The 20,346-nt window shown below is 44.1% G+C and overlaps 1 protein-coding gene across 2 annotated transcripts in view; it reads right to left on the bottom strand.

Annotated features, from left to right (window-relative positions):
* LOC137438099 (uncharacterized) overlaps positions 1-20,346 on the bottom strand; it is a 144,171-nt gene that overhangs the window by 70,002 nt on the left and 53,823 nt on the right. The window contains exons 7-8 of one of the 2 annotated variants that reach the window (XM_078766580.1): positions 18,221-18,431; positions 16,887-18,127 (exon numbers count right to left, since the gene is read on the bottom strand). The exons of the other annotated variant lie outside the window; for it this stretch is intronic. Of the exons in view, the coding sequence (XP_078622706.1) occupies positions 17,852-18,127; positions 18,221-18,431 (487 nt within the window). The 3' untranslated portion in view covers positions 16,887-17,851. Of the gene's footprint in view, positions 1-16,886; positions 18,128-18,220; positions 18,432-20,346 lie in introns of those variants that run through there. 2 annotated transcript variants of the gene reach the window in all.

Genomic DNA, 20,346 nt, shown 5'->3' with positions numbered 1-20,346 from the left:
TCCTCCTGCAGAATGTTTCATGCAAATTATGATGTCATATTTCACGTGGTACGGGCGCCATCTTGGAAAAACCGAAAAAGTTTGCACCTCTATATCACTGAAACCGCTGCATGGAAATAAATTAAACGTGGCTCATTGTAAAGTGCTCTCCATGGAGAATAACATATGTTAATGCTGATGTCACAAGTGCCTCCATTATGACTTCATAATTCGACATGGGCATTGAGGAAGTTAGGAGTGGAGGAATGGTTGATCAGAGTAGTGATGGCAATGTACAAAAGAGCGCGCACAGCTGTAAGGACGAAGGACGGGAACAGTGGTGAGTTTGAGGTGAAGGTGGGAGTGCATCAGGGGTCGGTACTAAGTCCACTACTATTTGTAGCTGTGATGGAGGTGCTGGCTCGGAACGTAAAGGAGGGTTTACCGTGTGAGTTGTTGTATCCAGATGATCTGGTGTTGATTGCAGAAAGTATGGATGGACTGAAGGAGAAGATGAACAAGTGGAAGGAATGTATGGAGACAAAAGGTCTGAAGGTGAATATCGGAAAGATGAAGGTGATGGCAAGTGGTAAAGCATGTGGTGAGGTGGAAAGAACTGGGAAGTGGCCCTGTGCTGTGTGTAGGAAGGGTGTCGGAGTGAACTCCATTCAATGTACAATGTGCGCTGAGTGGGTTCATCAAAAATGTAGTGGTCTGAGAGGGTCATTAACCAGTGTGGCAGCTACATTCAAATGTAAGGTGTGCACAGAGGGAGCTGCAGATGGAGGAAATGTTGAGTTGGATCTTGGAGACGGCGTGAAGCTGGAAGGTGTGAAAACATTTTGCTACCTCGGAGACATGCTGAATGGAGAAGGTGGATCAGACTCGGCAACGGTTGCTCGAGTGAGATGTGCATGGAAGAAGTTTCGGGAACTGGGTGGCGTGCTGATGATGAGGGGAGTGTCGTTGAAGCTGAAGGGAAAGGTGTATGCTGCATGTGTGAGAAGTGTTATGATTTATGGGAGCGAGACATGGGTAATGAACGTAGAGCAGCAACGAAGGTTGGAAAGGGTGGAAATGCGAATGGTTCGGTGGATGTGTGGAGTATCGTTGAGAGAGAGGAAGACAAATGATGAATTGCGAAAGATGATGGGAATAGAGCCTGTGATTGATGCTGTGAAGAGGAACAGGTTGAGATGGTTTGGTCATGTGTTGAGGAAGGATGAAAGTGACTGGTTGAGAAGAGTGATGGAAATGAATGTAGAAGGAAGCAGAGGACGGGGAAGACCGAAAAAGACTTGGCTAAAGATGGTGGAAGAAGAAATGCGGGCATGGGGGTTAACAAGGAGAGATGCAGAAAATAGGGCAAAATGGAGAAGATTGTCATGGGGACCGCAAGGCTAACCCCCGCTCTAGCAGGGAAAATGGCCTTTAAAATGCATGTTGTGTTGTTGTTGTATCATAATGTGCGTTCTTGTGAAGAAAGACTGGAATGCAAGAGGGGAGTTTGTAATCATTACAACTTTCATGAGCTGGACCTCTATATTTACCTGTAAGATGATAATGGTCTCTAACCTTTTCATTTTCATCAATTTTCTCATCACAAATTTGACATATATTATTATCTCTAAACATAATTTTCTCTTTTTTTGTGAAGCACATTGGTGGTATACTGGTTTTTTTCATTATTTTAGACAATCAAACACAATCCCTTTCCACTCGCCTCGCAAACTCCTCTGAATCATCTTCTCCTTTATAAAGTTCTAAGTTGTATTTATCACCTACGGATGATTTGATATAATAACAGAAACCACAAGGAGTATGTTTTTGATATTTACTCATGTAAGACCCTTTAGGGTCTGGAGAAGCAGTATCTACTGTTTCAAGGATACTTTCAAAGTCAACATATATCACGAATTGATGTTTCATAGTTTTGTTGAAATCTTCGAATGATACATTTGAACCTTGCCCCAGCATATTAATTTAATAATATTAATTATGGTGGATTTATGTACGCTACATATTCATATATATTATATGTTTGCTACAGTATTTTGAATGCTTGTTTATTCTTTCTTGAGTATGAAAGAAGTTAAGACAATGCTTACAGGGGTATGTTTTATTAGCTCTATTACACACTTGTGAAGTGGTTAATCTTGATAAATTTTTGATGTAAGCATAATGTGAATTTTCTTCCAAATTATAATATGAAAGGTCAATATGAGTTTCATCATTTTTATAATTATTAGAATGTTTCAAAATCTGAATTTTGTTTCTATCTGTTAATCTAAATACATGAACAGGTAGATTATTCATCTTTTCAAATTTAGGAATATCTTTTAATGATATTGGGAATTTAAAATCTTTAACATTTAGCGTATTCTCATATTTCTTATAACGAGATACTCTTTCTTGATGCTTATTTTGAGGATAAAGGTGGGCGAGAATATACCATAGGAAACATTTATTATCTTTGTTTTGAATATTAAAAACCACCTTTTTAGGTTTTATATCCTCTGGAAAATCAATGTAAGAAGAAGCTTTAAGAGGGTCTGATTTTAAAAGGGGGAAAACCTTGGAAAATTATTTTAGTAATAATAAATCCACGACCTACAAGTGTATTATCTGCATCCTGTTCCTGTTTTACAAGCTCACCATATACACCTGATGATAAGAAATCTTGGACTAATGTGATAAAGTGAGGGGGTGTTGTTAAATTTAACTATCTGCTTACAATTGAATTTTATAAAGAAGGACATATAGTTAATATGCGAATGGATAAATGGCTGTATGATATGTTTGATTTAGGGTATAATTGGTATTTTTCGATGAACTTAAAAGACCTATATGATTTGAATCGGTCTAGTAAAGAATACTATTGTCCGCTTGGTGTGGATAAGGAGAAATGTGGAAGCACAATTTGCAAACAACAAATACACGATTTCGAGAATAAAATAGAAATGATAGCAAAGGGATAGTTTATATGACAAAGAAGGAAGGAAATGAGATAAATATACAAAGCCGAGGAATACAAACCGATTTGGTAGTGGGAAGATGGGGCGGCATTACCTGTCATAATATTAATCTCATGTATATTTCAAAAACATAAACATTTTAATATAAAATGGCAGAAAAAAGACTTCAAGAGAATTATTATTTTTGTATTCAGGGATACCGACAAGAAAAGGGTGTTAGATATTACATTCCTTATGAATTAGAAAATAGATATGGGATTTTTGGAATTAAGGATTGGCCCTATACAGATATTGCTAAACCCACAAATAGAGACTTGATTAAAATATAAAATAAAAATCAACTTCTCAAAGTTATGAAATATAAAACTTTTAGAAATTGTCAATAAATCCTATTGGTATCCTATTATGAGAAAAATAATTATAAATACAAGAATAGCTCAAAATCCAGATGAATATATCTATAATGTTCTTTGGGGAGATGCTTTAAAGTTTAAGGGTAGCAGGGATGAGGAAGAGAGGGAGAAAAAGGAGAATGAGGAAAAGGAGAAGGAGAAAAGGTTTAGGACGAATGGGAGAAGGTTAAGGAGGAAAGGGAGAAGGTGAAGGAGGAATGGGAGAAGGTTAAGGACGAATGGGAGAAAAAGGAGAAGGAAGAGAGGGAGAAAAAGGAGAAGGAAGAGAGGGAGAAAAAGGAGAAGGAAGAGTAGGGAGAATGTGTGTTGTGTTGTACCGTCCACCAAACAGTGATGACTCCATCTACATCTCGCTGTCTGATGATATGGACCAACTTCTATCTACTCATCCCAACTCTCTCTTCCTCATATGTGGTGATTTCAACTGTCATCATGCCAGTTGGCTGGGTGTGGGTACCTCTCTCACCAGCCATGGCTCCTCAGCAAAGGACTTCTGCGACTCACTGGGACTGACACAATCTGTCAATTTCCCGACCCGGATCTCAGTCAACGGAACATCTTCTCTTCTGGACTTGGTTATGACTAACTTCCCTGAAAATGTCTGCTGCTCTTCTTCTGCTCCGATCGGATCATCTGATCATGTCCTTGTTAAAGTGGACATCTCTCTGACCATCCTCAGGGAGCCTGCTCAGCGTCGACGAGTCTGGCATTTCACTCAGGCCAACTGGCACGGTCTTCAAGCAGCCATCAATCATCTGGACTGGTCTCCCATCTCTACCACCTCTAACATCAACTCATCCTGGGAGTTCTTCCAAAGTAAATTGCTCTCTCTCATGCACAGATTTATCCCATCTCGTCTTCAGTTGTCATACCCTTCCTCCCGTCCATGGTACACGGAATCTTGTGGTGAGGCTGTTGCCCAGAAATAACTTGCCTTCGTCTCCTGGAAAGCAAATCCAACGGAAGGAAATCTCATTTCCTTTCACAAAGCCCGAAACAAGTGTGTGTCCACCCTCAGGAGAGCCAGGAAACAATATCTCTCCGTTCTCAAGACCGAACTCTCTTATCTGTCTCCCTCTTCCAAATCCTGGTGGCGTCTGGTCAAATCCGTTTCTGGTGTTTGTTCCCCCTCCATCCCCTCCCTTACCTCAAACGGCTACACAGCTGACTCTGCACGTGAAAAAGCTGAATGCCTCAACTCTGTGTTTGCCTCTAAATCTTGTGTCCCAAACCCATCCCTCTCTGTACCCACCATACCCAGTCGTACCCTGCTGCTCCTGGACCCCGTGTCCTTTCCTCCTGACAAGGTGGAAAAGTTTCTGTCAACCCTCGACTCTGATTCTGCAACTGGACCCGACGGCATCAGCCCACGGGTCCTAAAATCCTGCTCTGCTGCTCTATCTCACCCTCTCTCTGTTCTCTTCACCCTCTCTTTTGCTCAAGGTCAACTGCCATCTGCTTGGAAATCAGCCAACATCACCGCTTTGCACAAAAAAGGTGCAAAAACAGATCCTAGCAACTACAGACCAATCAGCCTTCTCCCAATTATCAGCAAAGTCATGGAATCCATCATTGCTTCGGATATGAAATCTTTCCTCTTCTCCAATGGCTTGATCTCTGATCATCAATTTGGTTTCAGACCAGGTCACTCTACTCTGGACATGCTGCTTCTGCTGTCTCAACAATGGATGGAGGTCCTCAATGCCAAACAGGAAATTAGAGCTGTCTCCCTCGACATATCACGTGCTTTCGATACGGTCTGGCACCCCGCTCTGCTCACCAAACTCTCCTCCTTTGGTATCCATGGAAATCTCCACGCATGGCTGGCGGACTTCCTCTCTAGTCGTCGTCAACGTGTGGCCCTGAATGGGTTTCTCTCATCTCCTCTTCCTGTTCAGGCTGGAGTTCCCCAAGGCAGTGTTCTGGGCCCCGTGCTTTTTCTGGTCTTCATCAATGATCTCTCTGACTCTCTCGAAAATCCTCTCTATCTCTTTGCTGATGACTCCACTCTCTGCCGCTCCATTCCTCTTCCCTCAGATCGGCAGTCTGCTGCCTCCTCACTCTCTGAAGACCTGGACAAAATCAGACTGGTCAAACAAGTGGAACATGTCTTTCAATCCTGACAAATCTCACACTCTTACTATGTCTCTCCGAAAAGATCGACTGGACAACCCTCCCATCTACTTTCTCAACAATCCTCTCCAAGAAGTTCTGTCGCTCAAGATTTTGGGTCTCACTATCTGCCATGATCTTTCTTGGGAAAACCACATTTCCAAGCTGGCCTCCAAATCCAGTCACCGACTGGGCATCCTCCGTCGTGCGAAGTCCTTCCTCGGCACACCTGAGCTCCTCACCACATACAAGGCTTTCATCCGCAGCTCAATGGAATACTGTTCTCCCCTATGGGCCGGTGCTCCTGCCTCACACCTAGCTCGGCTTCACGCTGTTGAAACCAAAGCTTTCAGAATTATTGGAATCTCCCACGATGAAGCTATCTCTGAGGGCCTTTCACTCACTCACCGCAGGCAGGTAGGTGGTCTTTCTGTCTTCTACCGACTCCTCTCCGGCCTTGCACCCCCAGCTCTCTCTGTGCTCTGTCCCCCAAATATTCCTACAGGTCGCACAAGATCTGCCAGCAACCCTCTGATGGTTAAACTGCCGAAATCTCGGCTCTCTGCTCACCTTCACTCTTTCATTCCTCTTTTCTCCCGCCTCTGGAACAAACTCCCTCACTCCCTTCAATCCCACTCCTCCCTCCAGGTCTTTAAAACAGCTGTTCACCACCATCTCTTATCTTCCCCCATCCAAAACCTTGATCTTTTCTACCCCCGCTAATTCACCCCAGATCCACCTTGTTTGAAATTCCAACTTCTTTCCTGGAAGTCCTGGCAGTGTCCATATGTTTTATACCTCTCCCACCGCCCCCTTCCCATGCCACCCCCCCCCCAAAGCCCTCGCCCTCTCTCAGATCTCTCGATGTCTCCATGTCTCTCGGTCCCTGCTCTCAAATGTTGTGCTTGTGTCCTTCCCCCTCTCTCCCCATCTTGTCTACCGCTCCCGATGTTATATGTTTTATGTGTCGGTTTGTCTTTCTGTGTGATTAATGTTCGCTCTTTCACGAGCCTCGATCTTGTATACAAAAAAAAAAAAAAAAAAAAAAAAAGAGAGAAGGAGGAAAGGGAGAAAGAAGAGAGTGAGAGGGAGAAGGAGGAAAAATATAACAAGACAAGTCAGGAGACGACGATGGTTCACGAGCGAGCGGTATTATCTGTTATGAGACTAGTTAGCTACACAATACCAAAAATTTGGTTCGATTCCGACAACTTTGAAAATTTGACCTTTGTGACCTTGAAATGTCAAAACGAAGGTTACTGACCTTGAAATGAGATAGAAAATAATGTATAGTCAGTTATGAGGTTAGTTAGCCACAGCATACTGAAAATTCGGTTCGATTCTGACAACTTTGAAACTTTGACCTTTGCGACCTTCAAAGGTCAAAGGTCGAGGATTCTGAAATTTGTTGGAAATCTTGTATTTCATTATGTATGTGCTAATATAAGATGTACGACATTTCACCATATCAGGGGTGAAAAACCATCAAAAATCGACTTTTCTAAATTTCATGACCTTGTGACCTTGACCTTGGGGCGTAAATGAAAAATCGAGCTCAGTGGGGCTAGACACATGACATTGGCCGAAACCAAATATCGAAACCCCTGTCAGATTCCACCAAACCCCTCGGAGAAGATGTAGCTTGAAATCGATTACCCCCTAAAAAGACATCTTTTTCGGGTGTGGCTCCGCCCACAATGGGCGCAATATGCCCACTCTATGCAGGACACAACTAGATCATGATATCAACCTCCCACCCAAGTTTCATCAAAATCGGATGATATCATCGGGTAGTTATGCTGCGGACAGACAGACACACACACAGACAGATGCACACACATGACGAATATAGTGGTCACTTGATAACTCGTGAACCAATGAGCACCGATGAGCTTAGTAAAAGATCTGGGGTACTGGGAAGAAAACACCCACGCACTGAGGAGGAAACTAAAGAATACGTAAGTATGATGAATATATTGTGGAGGAAACTAATGAATACATAAGTATAGCGAATGTATTAGTTAGAATAACTAACATCGAACAGCAACGCCTGGAGTCTAGATGTCAAATAGGACTTATGAAATAAAGAAAAATTGAAATTAAAATAAAAAACTAAAATATATAATTCACAAATTATATATTTCTCAAAATAATTGGAAATTGAAAAATAGAAAATAAAAAAAATTTGCGAAAAATGAAAAATTTGAGAAAATAAAAAAATTGAAAATGAAATTTAAAAAAATTTGGAAAAATTGAAAAATGAACCATGTTTTTGGACCATGTTGAACCATGTTGAACCACATCGAACGAACCATGTTGAACCATAGTGGACCATGTTGAACCACATTGAACCATATTGAACCATGTTGAACCATCGTTGGGACACAGTGGGCCAGAAACAACAAAACAATACTACTCAGGCCTACAGTGGCAGACATTATGGGCCTCCAAGTGTCACTTGTCACTTCAACACACCTAAAAGAGGTAAAGTAAAGAGGTAAAGATTTAGACTTGAGTAAACCATCAATAAGATTGATGTTTAGAGCTTTTGGAAAAATATAATTTAAAAAATTAACCTGGGAGTGCACCATGGCAATGTTAGCCCAAATGGCCTCATTCCCCTGTTTAAGGTCGGTTTCTCCTTAGTCTCTTGTTGTCGAGCATTCTGCTGTCATTCTGCTTCTTTAATGTGTGCTTTCTTTGTTTGTTTGGATGGAGATGTATTTCTGACAAGGAAACGTTTTCTCGTTTGTGGCATTTGTTCTGGAAAATAATTGAGGACAATAATGGAAAAGGAGAGGATGAATCGTGACAAAAATATTGCGGACAAACAGAGAAACGGACAAACAAGGGAAGCAGGTAGCAATGAGTGGTAGGGCAGAACCCAAGGGGTGGACAATATGGATGCATAATATTGTAAATAAAATCGAAACACTGCAATCCCTTTGTCATGACTGCAAAGTTACTGGATTGAAGCGGTGTATGGTTGGTTCATTGTTGACTCGAAAATAGAATAAACCGGTGTCTCAATGTAATCTCTTCACTTCCCAAGGCGACAGCAGCTTAGAGACTGAGAGTACTTCAAAATAATATAATACTTACATTAATTGCTACTGGTATCTCCACCAAGATCATACTATCCTCTAAAGTCTAAAGTATCAAACAAGACTGGCCACGCCGCTGTTAGACTTTCGGACTTGTTTTCTTTTTAATTTATGGTAACTTGTGTGTGTGTGTGTGTGTGTGTGTGTGTGTGTGTGTGTGTGTGTGTGTGTGTGTGTGTGTGTGTGTGTGTTTTTTCTGTCTCTCTCTCTCCCACAGATGCCTCCCCTGTGGGTAAGTAGTGGATTTGTGTTTTTGACATTATTTCTCGATTCCATGGGCAGTCTAACTTTTCAGTCATTTGGTGGGGTGCTTGGGCCTTGATATCCCAATTTTATTCCATCGGTGTCAAAACACGGACGGAGCTCTTCTTTTGTCATCCCTCACTCAACTCAACTTCGTTGAACTCATTATGGATTCGTATTTTGGGACTATTCCTGTTTTTACCGTTTGCTGACATTTTTTTTGTCTCAGTTTGGATGGTAGTGTTGCTACTGTATACAATCAGAGTTGTCCTCACAATTCTCAAGGGCGTCTTCTACAAGTACGTGTGGATAACTTATGCATTCTTTGCAATCGAACTTGCAATTGCAATTTTCGGCGCCGCCTCCTACTTCTGCATGCCTTGTCGGAAAAGGTTGTGGTGAGTCCTGCAAATGTAGTTTACATACATCCAGCTTGTATTTCAGATGTTTCTTGTTGCATTCGTATGTAGGTAGTGACGACTGCTCAAGGTGAATTTGTATGAAGTGTGTGCACGTGCCATTAAATTTGACCTTTTGGTATTTTTTCTTTTTCATTTTGCAAAGACAGTCCAAAAGATGTTCAAACGAATCTTTAAAATTTTGCTTGGGTTTGGCCTCCCACCGTGTGTATTTATCGATTATATTTTGTACAATCTTTTGCACTCTTCTTTTTAAATTTTTTTTTTCAGGTTGTCCGTCTGTGCGTCCATCCGTGCACATGTGTAGGTTTTCGTTCCTCCGATAACTTAAGAACGGCTGAAGGGAACAAAGTCAAACGTGGTACAAGTAAGTATAATGATTTAAAGATAACCGGAATCGATTATGGGGTCAAAAGGTCAGAGGTCCCATTAGGTTAAAAAAAATATTTTTCCAGGCTAACTTGTGAACCAGACGCGCTTTTCCAGGCTAACCAGACGCGCTTTTTATTGTAAGGCAGTTGCAGGAGAAGTACATGGAGAAGAGGAAGAAGTTGTTTCCTGGGTTTTTTGATCTGGAGAAAGCATTCGATAAGGTTCCACGCGAAGTATTGACATGGGCATTGAGGAAGTTAGGAGTGGAGGAATGGTTGATCAGAGTAGTGATGGCAATGTACGAGAGAGCGCACACAGCTGTAAGGACGAAGGGCGGCAACAGTGGTGAGTTTGAGGTGAAGGTGGGAGTGCATCAGGGGTCGGTACTAAGTCCACTACTATTTGTAGCTGTGATGGAGGTGCTGGCTCGGAACGTAAAGGAGGGTTTAGCGTGGGAGTTGTTGTTTGCAGATGATCTGGTGTTGATTGCGGAAAGTATGGATGGACTTAAGGAAAAGATGAACAAGTGGAAGGAATGTATGGAGACAAAAGGTCTGAAGGTGAATATCGGAAAAACAAAGGTGATGGCAAATGGTAAAGCATGTGGTGAGGTGGAAAGAGCTGGGAGGTGGCCGTGTGCTGTGTGCAGGAAGATGTCGGAGTGAACTCCATTCAATGTACAATGTGCGCTGAGTGGGTTCATCAAAAATGTAGTGGTCTGAGAGGGTCATTAACCAGTGTGGCAGCTACATTCAAGTGTAAGGTGTGCACAGAGGGAGCTGCAGATAGGAGACATGCTGAATGGAGAAGGTGGATCAGACTCGGCAACGGTTGCTACTCAGGCATGGAAGAAGTTTCGGGAACTGAGTGGCGTGTTGACGAGGAGGGGAGTGTCGTTGAAGCTGAAGGGAAAGGTGTATGCTGCATGTGTGAGAAGTGGTATCATTTATGGGAGCGAGACATGGGTAATGAACGTAGAGCAGCAACGAAGGCTGGAAAGGGTGGAAATGTGAATGGTTCGGTGGATGTGTGGAGTATCGTTGAGAGAGAGGAAGACAAATGATGAATTGCGAAAGATGATGGGAATAGAGCCTGTGATGGATGCTGTGAAGAGAAACAGGTTGAGATGGTTTGGTCATGTGTTGAGGAAGGATGAAAGTGACTGGTTGAGAAGAATGATCCAAATGAATGGAGAAGGAAGTAAAGGACGGAGAAGACCGAGAAAGACTTGGCTAAAGGTGCTGGAAGAAGAAATGCGGGCAAGGGGGTTAACAAGGGGAGATGCAGAAAATAGGGCAAAATGGAGAAGATTGTCATGGGGCCTGCAAGGCTAACTCCCGCTCTGGCAGGGAAAATGGCGTTAAAATGCCTGTTGTTGTTATTTTGTTTTCTAGCGCGGTGTCATAAGGAACACAGGAAAAGATGACAAAGGCAATTACTAACAGGGAATTAATTACCCATAATCCCTTGCTAATTAACAAGCCCCACCCCTCTGATGGGGATGAAGATACAAGCTTACCCGACATCCAGTCAACACAAATTTCCTACTTATTATACATCGAGGTTTCTTCTTCTTCACGACAGTCAGAGCACACTACCTATGCAATCTACCTGGACTAAGGTATCCCTACCCCATCAAACATAACAACCTATTATTATGTAAAGAAAAACGGATTACATTATGGGGTCAAGAGGTCAAAGGTCAGAGGTCCCATTCGTTAAATAAAATTTTCTTTCCAAGCTAACTTGTGAACCAGTGATGGAATTTAGACCAAACATGGTATAAGTGTAATACTTAGGCAGTTGAGACCGAAAAATAGGGCGTATCGTTCATTTTTTCAGGAAAGCACCAAATTTGGCACAGATGTAGTGTGGACCTATACAATTGTTTTCCTGAGGGGCGCCCAAATATTCAGAACCCCTGGTGGCCGCCATATTGAATTTCAACATGACCACCCTTTTTTCCATTTTCCTTGAATCTCTCACAGTATTTTAGGTAAAATTTCAATTCCAAGTGATACACATTGTTTTATTGGTCTCTGATAACAATGAAATGGTATTAATTAATCAAAGTTACACACAGTTGCAGTTTTAACTTAAAATATTGTGGGCACTTGAAAGGTGGAGGCTCTCGCACAGACGCGTAGTACTACAACCACTGTCCATCGCAGTCACACAGTGATGTGCAGGGCAGATTTGCCCTGGAGCATTTACAGTTGCCTTTACAGGCCGACTTACAATGGCAGCTTGTAAGCTCTGAACATGCCTCCAGTATCAGTGGTATTGTGGTCCAAATTGGTGTCCAAGAAGTCCCTGTTTTCATCCAGCCCCAATCAGCTGGTGATGGAAGTTCTGGGTAGGGCACAAGTGCCTGACTCCATGCATGTCCAGCCTGAAAACATGCACGTTTTAGGTGTTGTTCGAAGGCGTCTGCTGTTGGGGGAATGTGATCAATTGTTCTTGCCTTCTTCGTGAACAAGTGTCGGCGCATGTCATTCACTGTCTTTTTATCGGTAGTCCGGTCATAGAGGATGGCAACATATCTTTCTATGCTCTGTAGTTCCATAGTATTAGCGTCCACTGATGGCCTATAAGCGAGAGCATGAAAGGTCTGGGTGATGCTGGGGTATGCCTCCCAAGCCTTCCAGGCTGTCTTTTTCCCAATTTGGGCAAAAAATGACACTGTGTCACAGCCAGTGAAGGCATGAAATAATGGCAAAGACTCAGACTTCCTACGGCCAAGGCCGGTGGCAATTTTATGGATGGCAAGGTAGCGGTAGCTTTTACCAGTGCCAATGGCAATCCAGAGTTCCTCCACACCGTGTGACTGGTAGGTAAAGTAGTGTGCTATTGCCAAGACCACAATATCAGAATCTACAGTTCGAATTCATACCCGTTTTCTCCCCCTTTTCACAGCGCCCCTCAGGGTTTAATTTTAATTTCAAAATTTCTGAATTTTTGGGCGCCCCTCAGGAAAACAATAATTGTATAGGTCCATACTGTATCTGTGCCAAATTTGGTGCTTTCCTGAAAAAATGAATGATGCTTCCTCTTAACTACCTAACTATAAATTATGATGCAAAGATGAAGTTATTACATTTTGATGCCAATATCGGCGTCAAAGATGGGCGTTCTAGTTTCTTCATGAAACGTTTACCCAGAACAGGAGAAAGTGCTTTGTCCACACTTGGCTGAAAGCTAAGTTAATTCATACATGTCCTGAAAAGCAAAAAGGTACTGACTTGAGAGAGCAGTATTCATTGGCGAATTTGGTTGAATGACGGCACGAGCAACAGGAGAGTGGGCGAAACTCGATGGAGAGCAGCCGCCGCTTGTGGGCATCTGTGTGAGAATGGGCAGCGCAAGCGGTCTACCAATGAGCAAGTGAGCGGCCATCTCAGGTGAACGTGAGACAGGCAACTAAGCAATCCTCACTTGTAAACGCGCTGAGTGAGCAGCCATAACGAGAGCGGGGCGGGTGGGCGAGTGGCCATGAAGAGGGCAGGTGGACTAGGGGCCATTGTGTGGAAGTGGGCAGACATTGCGATGATCAGAGTTGTAGCCGTAGTCCGATGACTGATGGCCAAATGTTTACGAGAGCTTGACACACTGGATCAAAGCTTCAAACTTTGCACACACATTGCGAAGGTCTTTAGGAAATATTCTGGAGTGGGATGCCTGGGCTGGGTGGTTTCGCTAAAGGTCAGGTGAAAGTTAAAGGTCACATACCAGAGGAAACTCATCTGGGAATTCTTCCAAAGTAAATTGCTCTCTCTCATGCACAGATTTATCCCATCTCGTCTTCAGTTGTCATACCCTTCCTCCCGTCCATGGTACACGGAATCTTGTGGTGAGGCTGTTGCCCAGAAACAACTTGCCTTCGTCTCCTGGAAAGCAAATCCAACGGAAGGAAATCTCATTTCCTTTCACAAAGCCCGAAACAAGTGTGTGTCCACCCTCAGGAGAGCCAGGAAACAATATCTCTCCGTTCTCAAGACCGAACTCTCTTATCTGTCTCCCTCTTCCAAATCCTGGTGGCGTCTGGTCAAATCCGTTTCTGGTGTTTGTTCCCCCTCCATCCCCTCCCTTACCTCAAACGGCTACACAGCTGACTCCGCACGTGAAAAAGCTGAATGCCTCAACTCTGTGTTTGCCTCTAAATCTTGTGTCCCAAACCCATCCCTCTCTGTACCCACCATACCCAGTCGTACCCTGCTGCTCCTGGACTCCGTGTCCTTTCCTCCTGACAAGGTGGAAAAGTTTCTGTCAACCCTCGACTCTGATTCTGCAACTGGACCCGACGGCATCAGCCCACGGGTCCTAAAATCCTGCTCTGCTGCTCTATCTCACCCTCTCTCTGTTCTCTTCACCCTCTCTTTTGCTCAAGGTCAACTGCCATCTGCTTGGAAATCAGCCAACATCACCGCTTTGCACAAAAAAGGTGCAAAAACAGATCCTAGCAACTACAGACCAATCAGCCTTCTCCCAATTATCAGCAAAGTCATGGAATCCATCATTGCTTCTGATATGAAATCTTTCCTCTTCTCCAATGGCTTGATCTCTGATCATCAATTTGGTTTCAGACCAGGTCACTCTACTCTGGACATGCTGCTTCTGCTGTCTCAACAATGGATGGAGGTCCTCAATGCCAAACAGGAAATTAGAGCTGTCTCCCTCGACATATCACGTGCCTTCGACACGGTCTGGCACCCCGCTCTGCTCACCAAACTCTCCTCCTTTGGTATCCATGGAAATCTCCACGCATGGCTGGCGGACTTCCTCTCTAGTCGTCGTCAACGTGTGGCCCTGAATGGGTTTCTCTCATCTCCTCTTCCTGTTCAGGCTGGAGTTCCCCAAGGCAGTGTTCTGGGCCCCATGCTTTTTCTGGTCTTCATCAATGATCTCTCTGACTCTCTCGAAAATCCTCTCTATCTCTTTGCTGATGACTCCACTCTCTGCCGCTCCATTCCTCTTCCCTCAGATCGGCAGTCTGCTGCCTCCTCACTCTCTGAAGACCTGGACAAAATCACAGACTGGTCAAACAAGTGGAACATGTCTTTCAATCCTGACAAATCTCACACTCTTACTATGTCTCTCCGAAAAGATCGACTGGACAACCCTCCCATCTACTTTCTCAACAATCCTCTCCAAGAAGTTCTGTCGCTCAAGATTTTGGGTCTCACTATCTGCCATGATCTTTCTTGGAAAAACCACATTTCCAAGCTGGCCTCCAAAGCCAGTCGCCGACTGGGCATCCTCCGTCGTGCGAAGTCCTTCCTCGGCACACCTGAGCTCCTCACCACATACAAGGCTTTCATCCGCAGCTCAATGGAATACTGTTCTCCCCTATGGGCCGGTGCTCCTGCCTCACACCTAGCTCGGCTTCACGCTGTTGAAACCAAAGCTTTCAGAATTATTGGAATCTCCCGCGATGAAGCTATCTCTGAGGGCCTTTCACTCACTCACCGCAGGCAGGTAGGTGGTCTTTCTGTCTTCTACCGACTCCTCTCCGGCCTTGCACCCCCAGCTCTCTCTGTGCTCTGTCCCCCAAATATTCCTACAGGTCGCACAAGATCTGCCAGCAACCCTCTGATGGTTAAACTGCCGAAATCTCGGCTCTCCGCTCACCTTCACTCTTTCATTCCTCTTTTCTCCCGCCTCTGGAACAAACTCCCTCACTCCCTTCAATCCCACTCCTCCCTCCAGGTCTTTAAAACAGCTGTTCACCACCATCTCTTATCTTCCCCCATCCAAAACCTTGATCTTTTCTACCCCCGCTAATTCACCCCAGATCCACCTTGTTTGAAATTCCAACTTCTTTCCTGGAAGTCCTGGCAGTGTCCATATGTTTTATACCTCTCCCACTGCCCCCTTCCCACGCCCCCCCCCCCCCAAAGCCCTCGCCCTCTCTCAGATCTCTCGATGTCTCCATGTCTCTCGGTCCCTGCTCTCAAATGTTGTGTTTGTGTCCTTCCCCCTCTCTCCCCATCTTGTCTACCGCTCCCTATGTTATATGTTTTATGTGTCGGTTTGTCTTTCTGTGTGATTAATGTTCGCTCTTTCACGAGCCTCGATATTGTATACAAAAAAAAAAAAAAAAAAAAAAAAAAAAAAAGAAAGTGCAAATCGGCTGGACTAAAACTGACGATGGCAACTGCAGACCCTTTCCTTCATGCAACAGACTTAACCAGGACACGAAATTCCCTTCAGGTAACTGTGCCATCACTAGCCAACCTGCAGAGAGATGCCTAGTGACTTTTGAAAGGCCACCATGACGGGCAGCTCAGGGCAGAAGAAGCCTTTGCTGAGTGGAAGAAATAAATGAGTGCTAAGGGTCCCACATTGGAGTACTGGGACCAAAACCCCATCAGCCTTGAACTTTGCGAAGAAAAGTCCTTCCATGCCTTTAGTGGATCTGATACGACATCATAATTCAACGGCAGGGAAAAAAGAGTCATCTTGGGAAGCACGGAAGGTATTTCCTTCAGCTACTGAAGGTTCAAATTCCCTGGCCCTCGCTTCAACTTCATTGAGCAATTCATTTGCATCATCTGACAGCTCAACTCAATGTGGAAAAGTCAATGATCCGAGGAAGCAAGTCTTTGCAACGTCAAGACGCAACTGACGTCAAACCTTCCGTAACCACTTCCGCAAGCACAGGCTCGTATGGAACACGTGAATCGGACATTATACCAAGTTGCCATCTGGCTGGACTAAGGAGGACAGCAGGTGTAGTCCGGGAGCCCAGGGGGAAAGCCTGCCTAGCTAGAAAGTTAACCAATTTTCATGTATATAGCAATGGTCCATGTGCATGTCCATGTAAGGAAATGGACCTCTGCTGGGCACATTCTGGTGGGTGTGGTCAGAAGGGCCATTAGAAAGGGACCCCAAAATTGAACTAGATTAGCTCTGTGAGTTAACCTGATGAAACCGACTGGAAAATGTTCGGCGTAGTCCCGGGTATCATGAATGGCCACTGCCAGACATTTCAGTGATGGGTCGTGCCCGCCAGATGCCCCCGAATGCCCCCACCAGCAAAATCGAGCTAGATCAGCTCATGAGTTAACCCTGTGAAACCTACTGGAAAATGTTTGGCGTCGTCCCAGATGTCATGAATGGCCACTGCAAGACATTTTCAGTGGTGGGTTGTGCCCGCCAGATTCCCCCGAATGTTACCACCCCAAAATTGAGCTAGATCAGCTTGTGAGTTAACCTCATGAGAATAAAATTGAGAATAAAATACTGTGGAATAACAGCAACATAACTTTTGAAAATCAGATGTTTTATTTCAAGTCATGGGAAAAGCAGGGATTTGTAAGGTATAACGCGTCATTTGTCGTGGGTATTGTAAAGACGCTGACGTTATCTGTTAAATGTAATACGTTGCCGAAACTATTATTTCCCTTTAAGTTCGTAAAATTAAAGAAAGCGTTTCCGATATTATGGTTGGATAAATTGCGTACTGCTGAAACAGGTATGGATTAATCAGGGGAACAGTTTATAGAAATGTCAACTGGAGATGCTATCAATGTTTTAAACATCAAAACAAAACACTTATACTCATTGATTGTGGAGAAAAAAAACAACAAAAAAAGATAGAACCTGATGTATTTAATCTTTGGCAACAACGATGAGCTTTGGTACAAAAACACAACGATGTGCGTTGGTACTAAAACGCATGCAAGAGCTCTTTAACACGAGTTGAAATCTGAACTGATATTATATTTGAACAAGAAACCAAACGAAAGAAATGACAGAAGCCAGGTAGAAAGATTGTTTGACATGCTATGGCACAGAGTTCGATTTCATTTGTCTGTACATTTATGTTTTGTAATGTGATTATCATATGATGAAAAAAATTAAGTCCCTCGAATGAGGCAAAGAAAGAAAGAAAACAATGAATGGCCACTGGACATTTTCTGTGGTGGAGTATGCCTGCCAGACACCCAGAACCCCCCTCCCCAACTCCAAAATACAGAACTAGATCTGAGCTCATGAGTTACCAATCCCGATGAAAGTGACTGAAAAATGTTCAGCATAATACTGTATAGCCCACATGAATGACCACAAGCAGATGTCAGCCATTCATTCAAACAAATTTCAAATTCTCTAGAGTTGTCTCCTATCAGTAATCCCCGTCTTCCTTCTCTGATTCCGAGTCTTCACTCCATGCTTCGCCATCTGAATCTCTCAATAATCCATCAATACTTTCTACTTCCAACTCTGACTCGCTGTCACCTACGACCTCCATGTCCTCTGCGTTGTTTCTGCCATTCGCTGCCTGGTATGCCTGGTATGGCTGGCCCTTCAAACCAGGTTGGCTTCAGGATGTTGTCATTCACAGACCATCCACAGTCGGTTGGTGACAAACCGTCCCCAGGAGATGCTGTCACGGCATGTGTCCACAATGCTGTTACATACTGCGTTCGTCGAATCTTCATGTCAAGGGTCCGACGAGAAGGTGGCATCAGGGCACAGTCGATCCGTTTGATGTTTGCCAGTGGATTCTCCTGAAAGTCAATGAAAGGCATGATTAGAGCTGCTCTAAGGTATTCTGATTTTATAATGATGATCATATTCTCAGTTTCTCGTGCCTTAGTTACCTGAGCAACTTTGCCAGTCATTTGCATGAGTTTGTTGAACCATGCTTCATCGACATCTCGAGTCTTGCTTTGTCCGTACATGCGGCAGACAAACTCTGATGCGACGTCCGGATCAACATTACCATCCACCTCACCCATACTGATGAAGAGGTTGACGTAGCAGCCAGTTTTGTCCTTCTCTACGAGGTCGAGGGGTTTACTTTTGCCTTTCCTGAAAAATCAAGTACAAATTCCAAATGTAACCATTCAACCACTGCTCCAATGATTTTACTTTAATAGAGACATCTTATTGAAACGCAAATATCTTGTGCCTCAGCTTCCGAGCTCAAAGGATGGCTGAGATATCGCCCGGACAAATAAACAAGAAAACAAACAAACAAACAAACAATCAGAGTGAAAACTGAGTACTCCCTTTCAGCGTGCGTCACTGAAATCTCGCGAGATCACCGCGAGATCACGGCGAGGTCACGTCTTTTCGAAGCTGCTCCATGCGCTCACGCTCTCGAAGCTAAGTGATCTATCACAATCGTGTTTTTGTCGAGACTGTATCTATCTTTCGGTGTGTGTACCTATAGCGTATCTTTTGGAAAATTTTCGGTGCTAATTTTTCGTACATGTATACACAATCGTCGGTTAATGGTATCGAGTATTCTGCGGCCTAGTACTCGTAGGCTTAGACTACCGTACCGTCTCCGACCTTGTGGTTTTTTTCTCTCAGCGATTCGTCGAATGCGCTAATTATTTTCGTTCTCTGTTTCGTACCAGTCGTTCACCCCGTACCTCCTTGTTAATATCTGTACTCACAAAAAAAAAAAAAAACCCCAAAATTTTTTTCCCTTCCCAGGTCTTATTCGTTTATTTGTTGTTCTTTTTGTTCGTTCGTTCTTCGTTCGCGATCACGCGGCTAGAAATGTATAATCTCTCCCCTGAACAACTATTTTCTCTCATATATTATAACACCCTTTTCTTCTTTTCCTACAAAAGGATGCTTTCGTCTTGCTCACCAAATCTATTCATTCCAAAAAATATATATAATACCATCTCTTACAGTTCCTCCTTTCGACATTCCCTAAACTATCCAGAACTCCACCCCTCCTCCAGTGTCCTCAAACGTATTTTTGACTCGAAGGTCTCAAACTCATTTTGCAAAAAATGTTCGTTTCCCATGAATCGTACACTTTTCAAAATCCAATCTCACCCCTCCCCTCCAAATCCTCCCCATCACCCATCCCTTTCAAATCTCCCCCCTTGCCCCTTCCCTCCCCTCCCTCCTAAACTCCCCCCACACCCCTCCCCTCCGAGACTCTCCCTCGCTCCTCCCCTCCTAGACTCCCTTCTCACCCCTCCTCAAAGCATCCTCCCTGCTTCTTCCCCCTTCCAACTTTCACCTTCATCTCCCCAAACCTTCTGCCTCGCTCTTCCCCCTCCTCAAATAACACCTCACTGTGCCTCAGCCAATCTCCATCAAACCTTTTGTCCGCCCCATTCTTCCCTTTCTCCAAGCTATTCTGAAATCTCTGAAATCTCTGACACACCTTCAACAGCTCTCCCTACCTCTTCCTCCTCTTCCACATCTTACCCTACCCCTCCCCCCCCCTGTTCTGGACCCGATGCTCCCCCTTCCTCTTCATTAACGGTATGGACCTCAAACATCTGGGGCCTTCGCTCAAACTTGACTGACCTCTCCATACAGGTTGCTTCTGACAAACCAGATGTGATCTGCTTAACAGAAACTTTCCTCCTTCATGATGTCTCTGATGCCTTGTTATCTCTCCCAGGTTACTCCCTCCTCCGGTATGATAGACCTGAGCCTCGTCCTGGAGGTGGGGTTGCTATCTTTATAAAAAAACTCTCTTCCTCACTCGCCCTCCACTGCCCTCTCTCCACCTCACCCCCAGGAATACCTTTGGCTACGGCTTCCCCTTCGCTCCCACCTTTTGTTCATATGTGTGTTGTACCATCCACCAAACAGCGATGACTCCATCTACATCTCACTGTCTGATAATATGGACCAACTTCTATCTACCCATCCCAACTCTCTCTTCCTCATATGTGGTGATTTCAATTGTCACCATGCCAGTTGGCTGGGGGTGGGTACCTCTCTCACCAGCCATGGCTCTTCAGCA

The sequence above is a fragment of the Myxine glutinosa genome, chromosome 12, assembly GCF_964187855.1.
Source record: "Myxine glutinosa chromosome 12, kmMyxGlut1.1, whole genome shotgun sequence".
In the NCBI taxonomy this organism is placed as follows: Eukaryota; Metazoa; Chordata; class Myxini; order Myxiniformes; family Myxinidae; genus Myxine; species Myxine glutinosa.
This window is presented reverse-complemented; position numbering and strand designations above follow the sequence as displayed.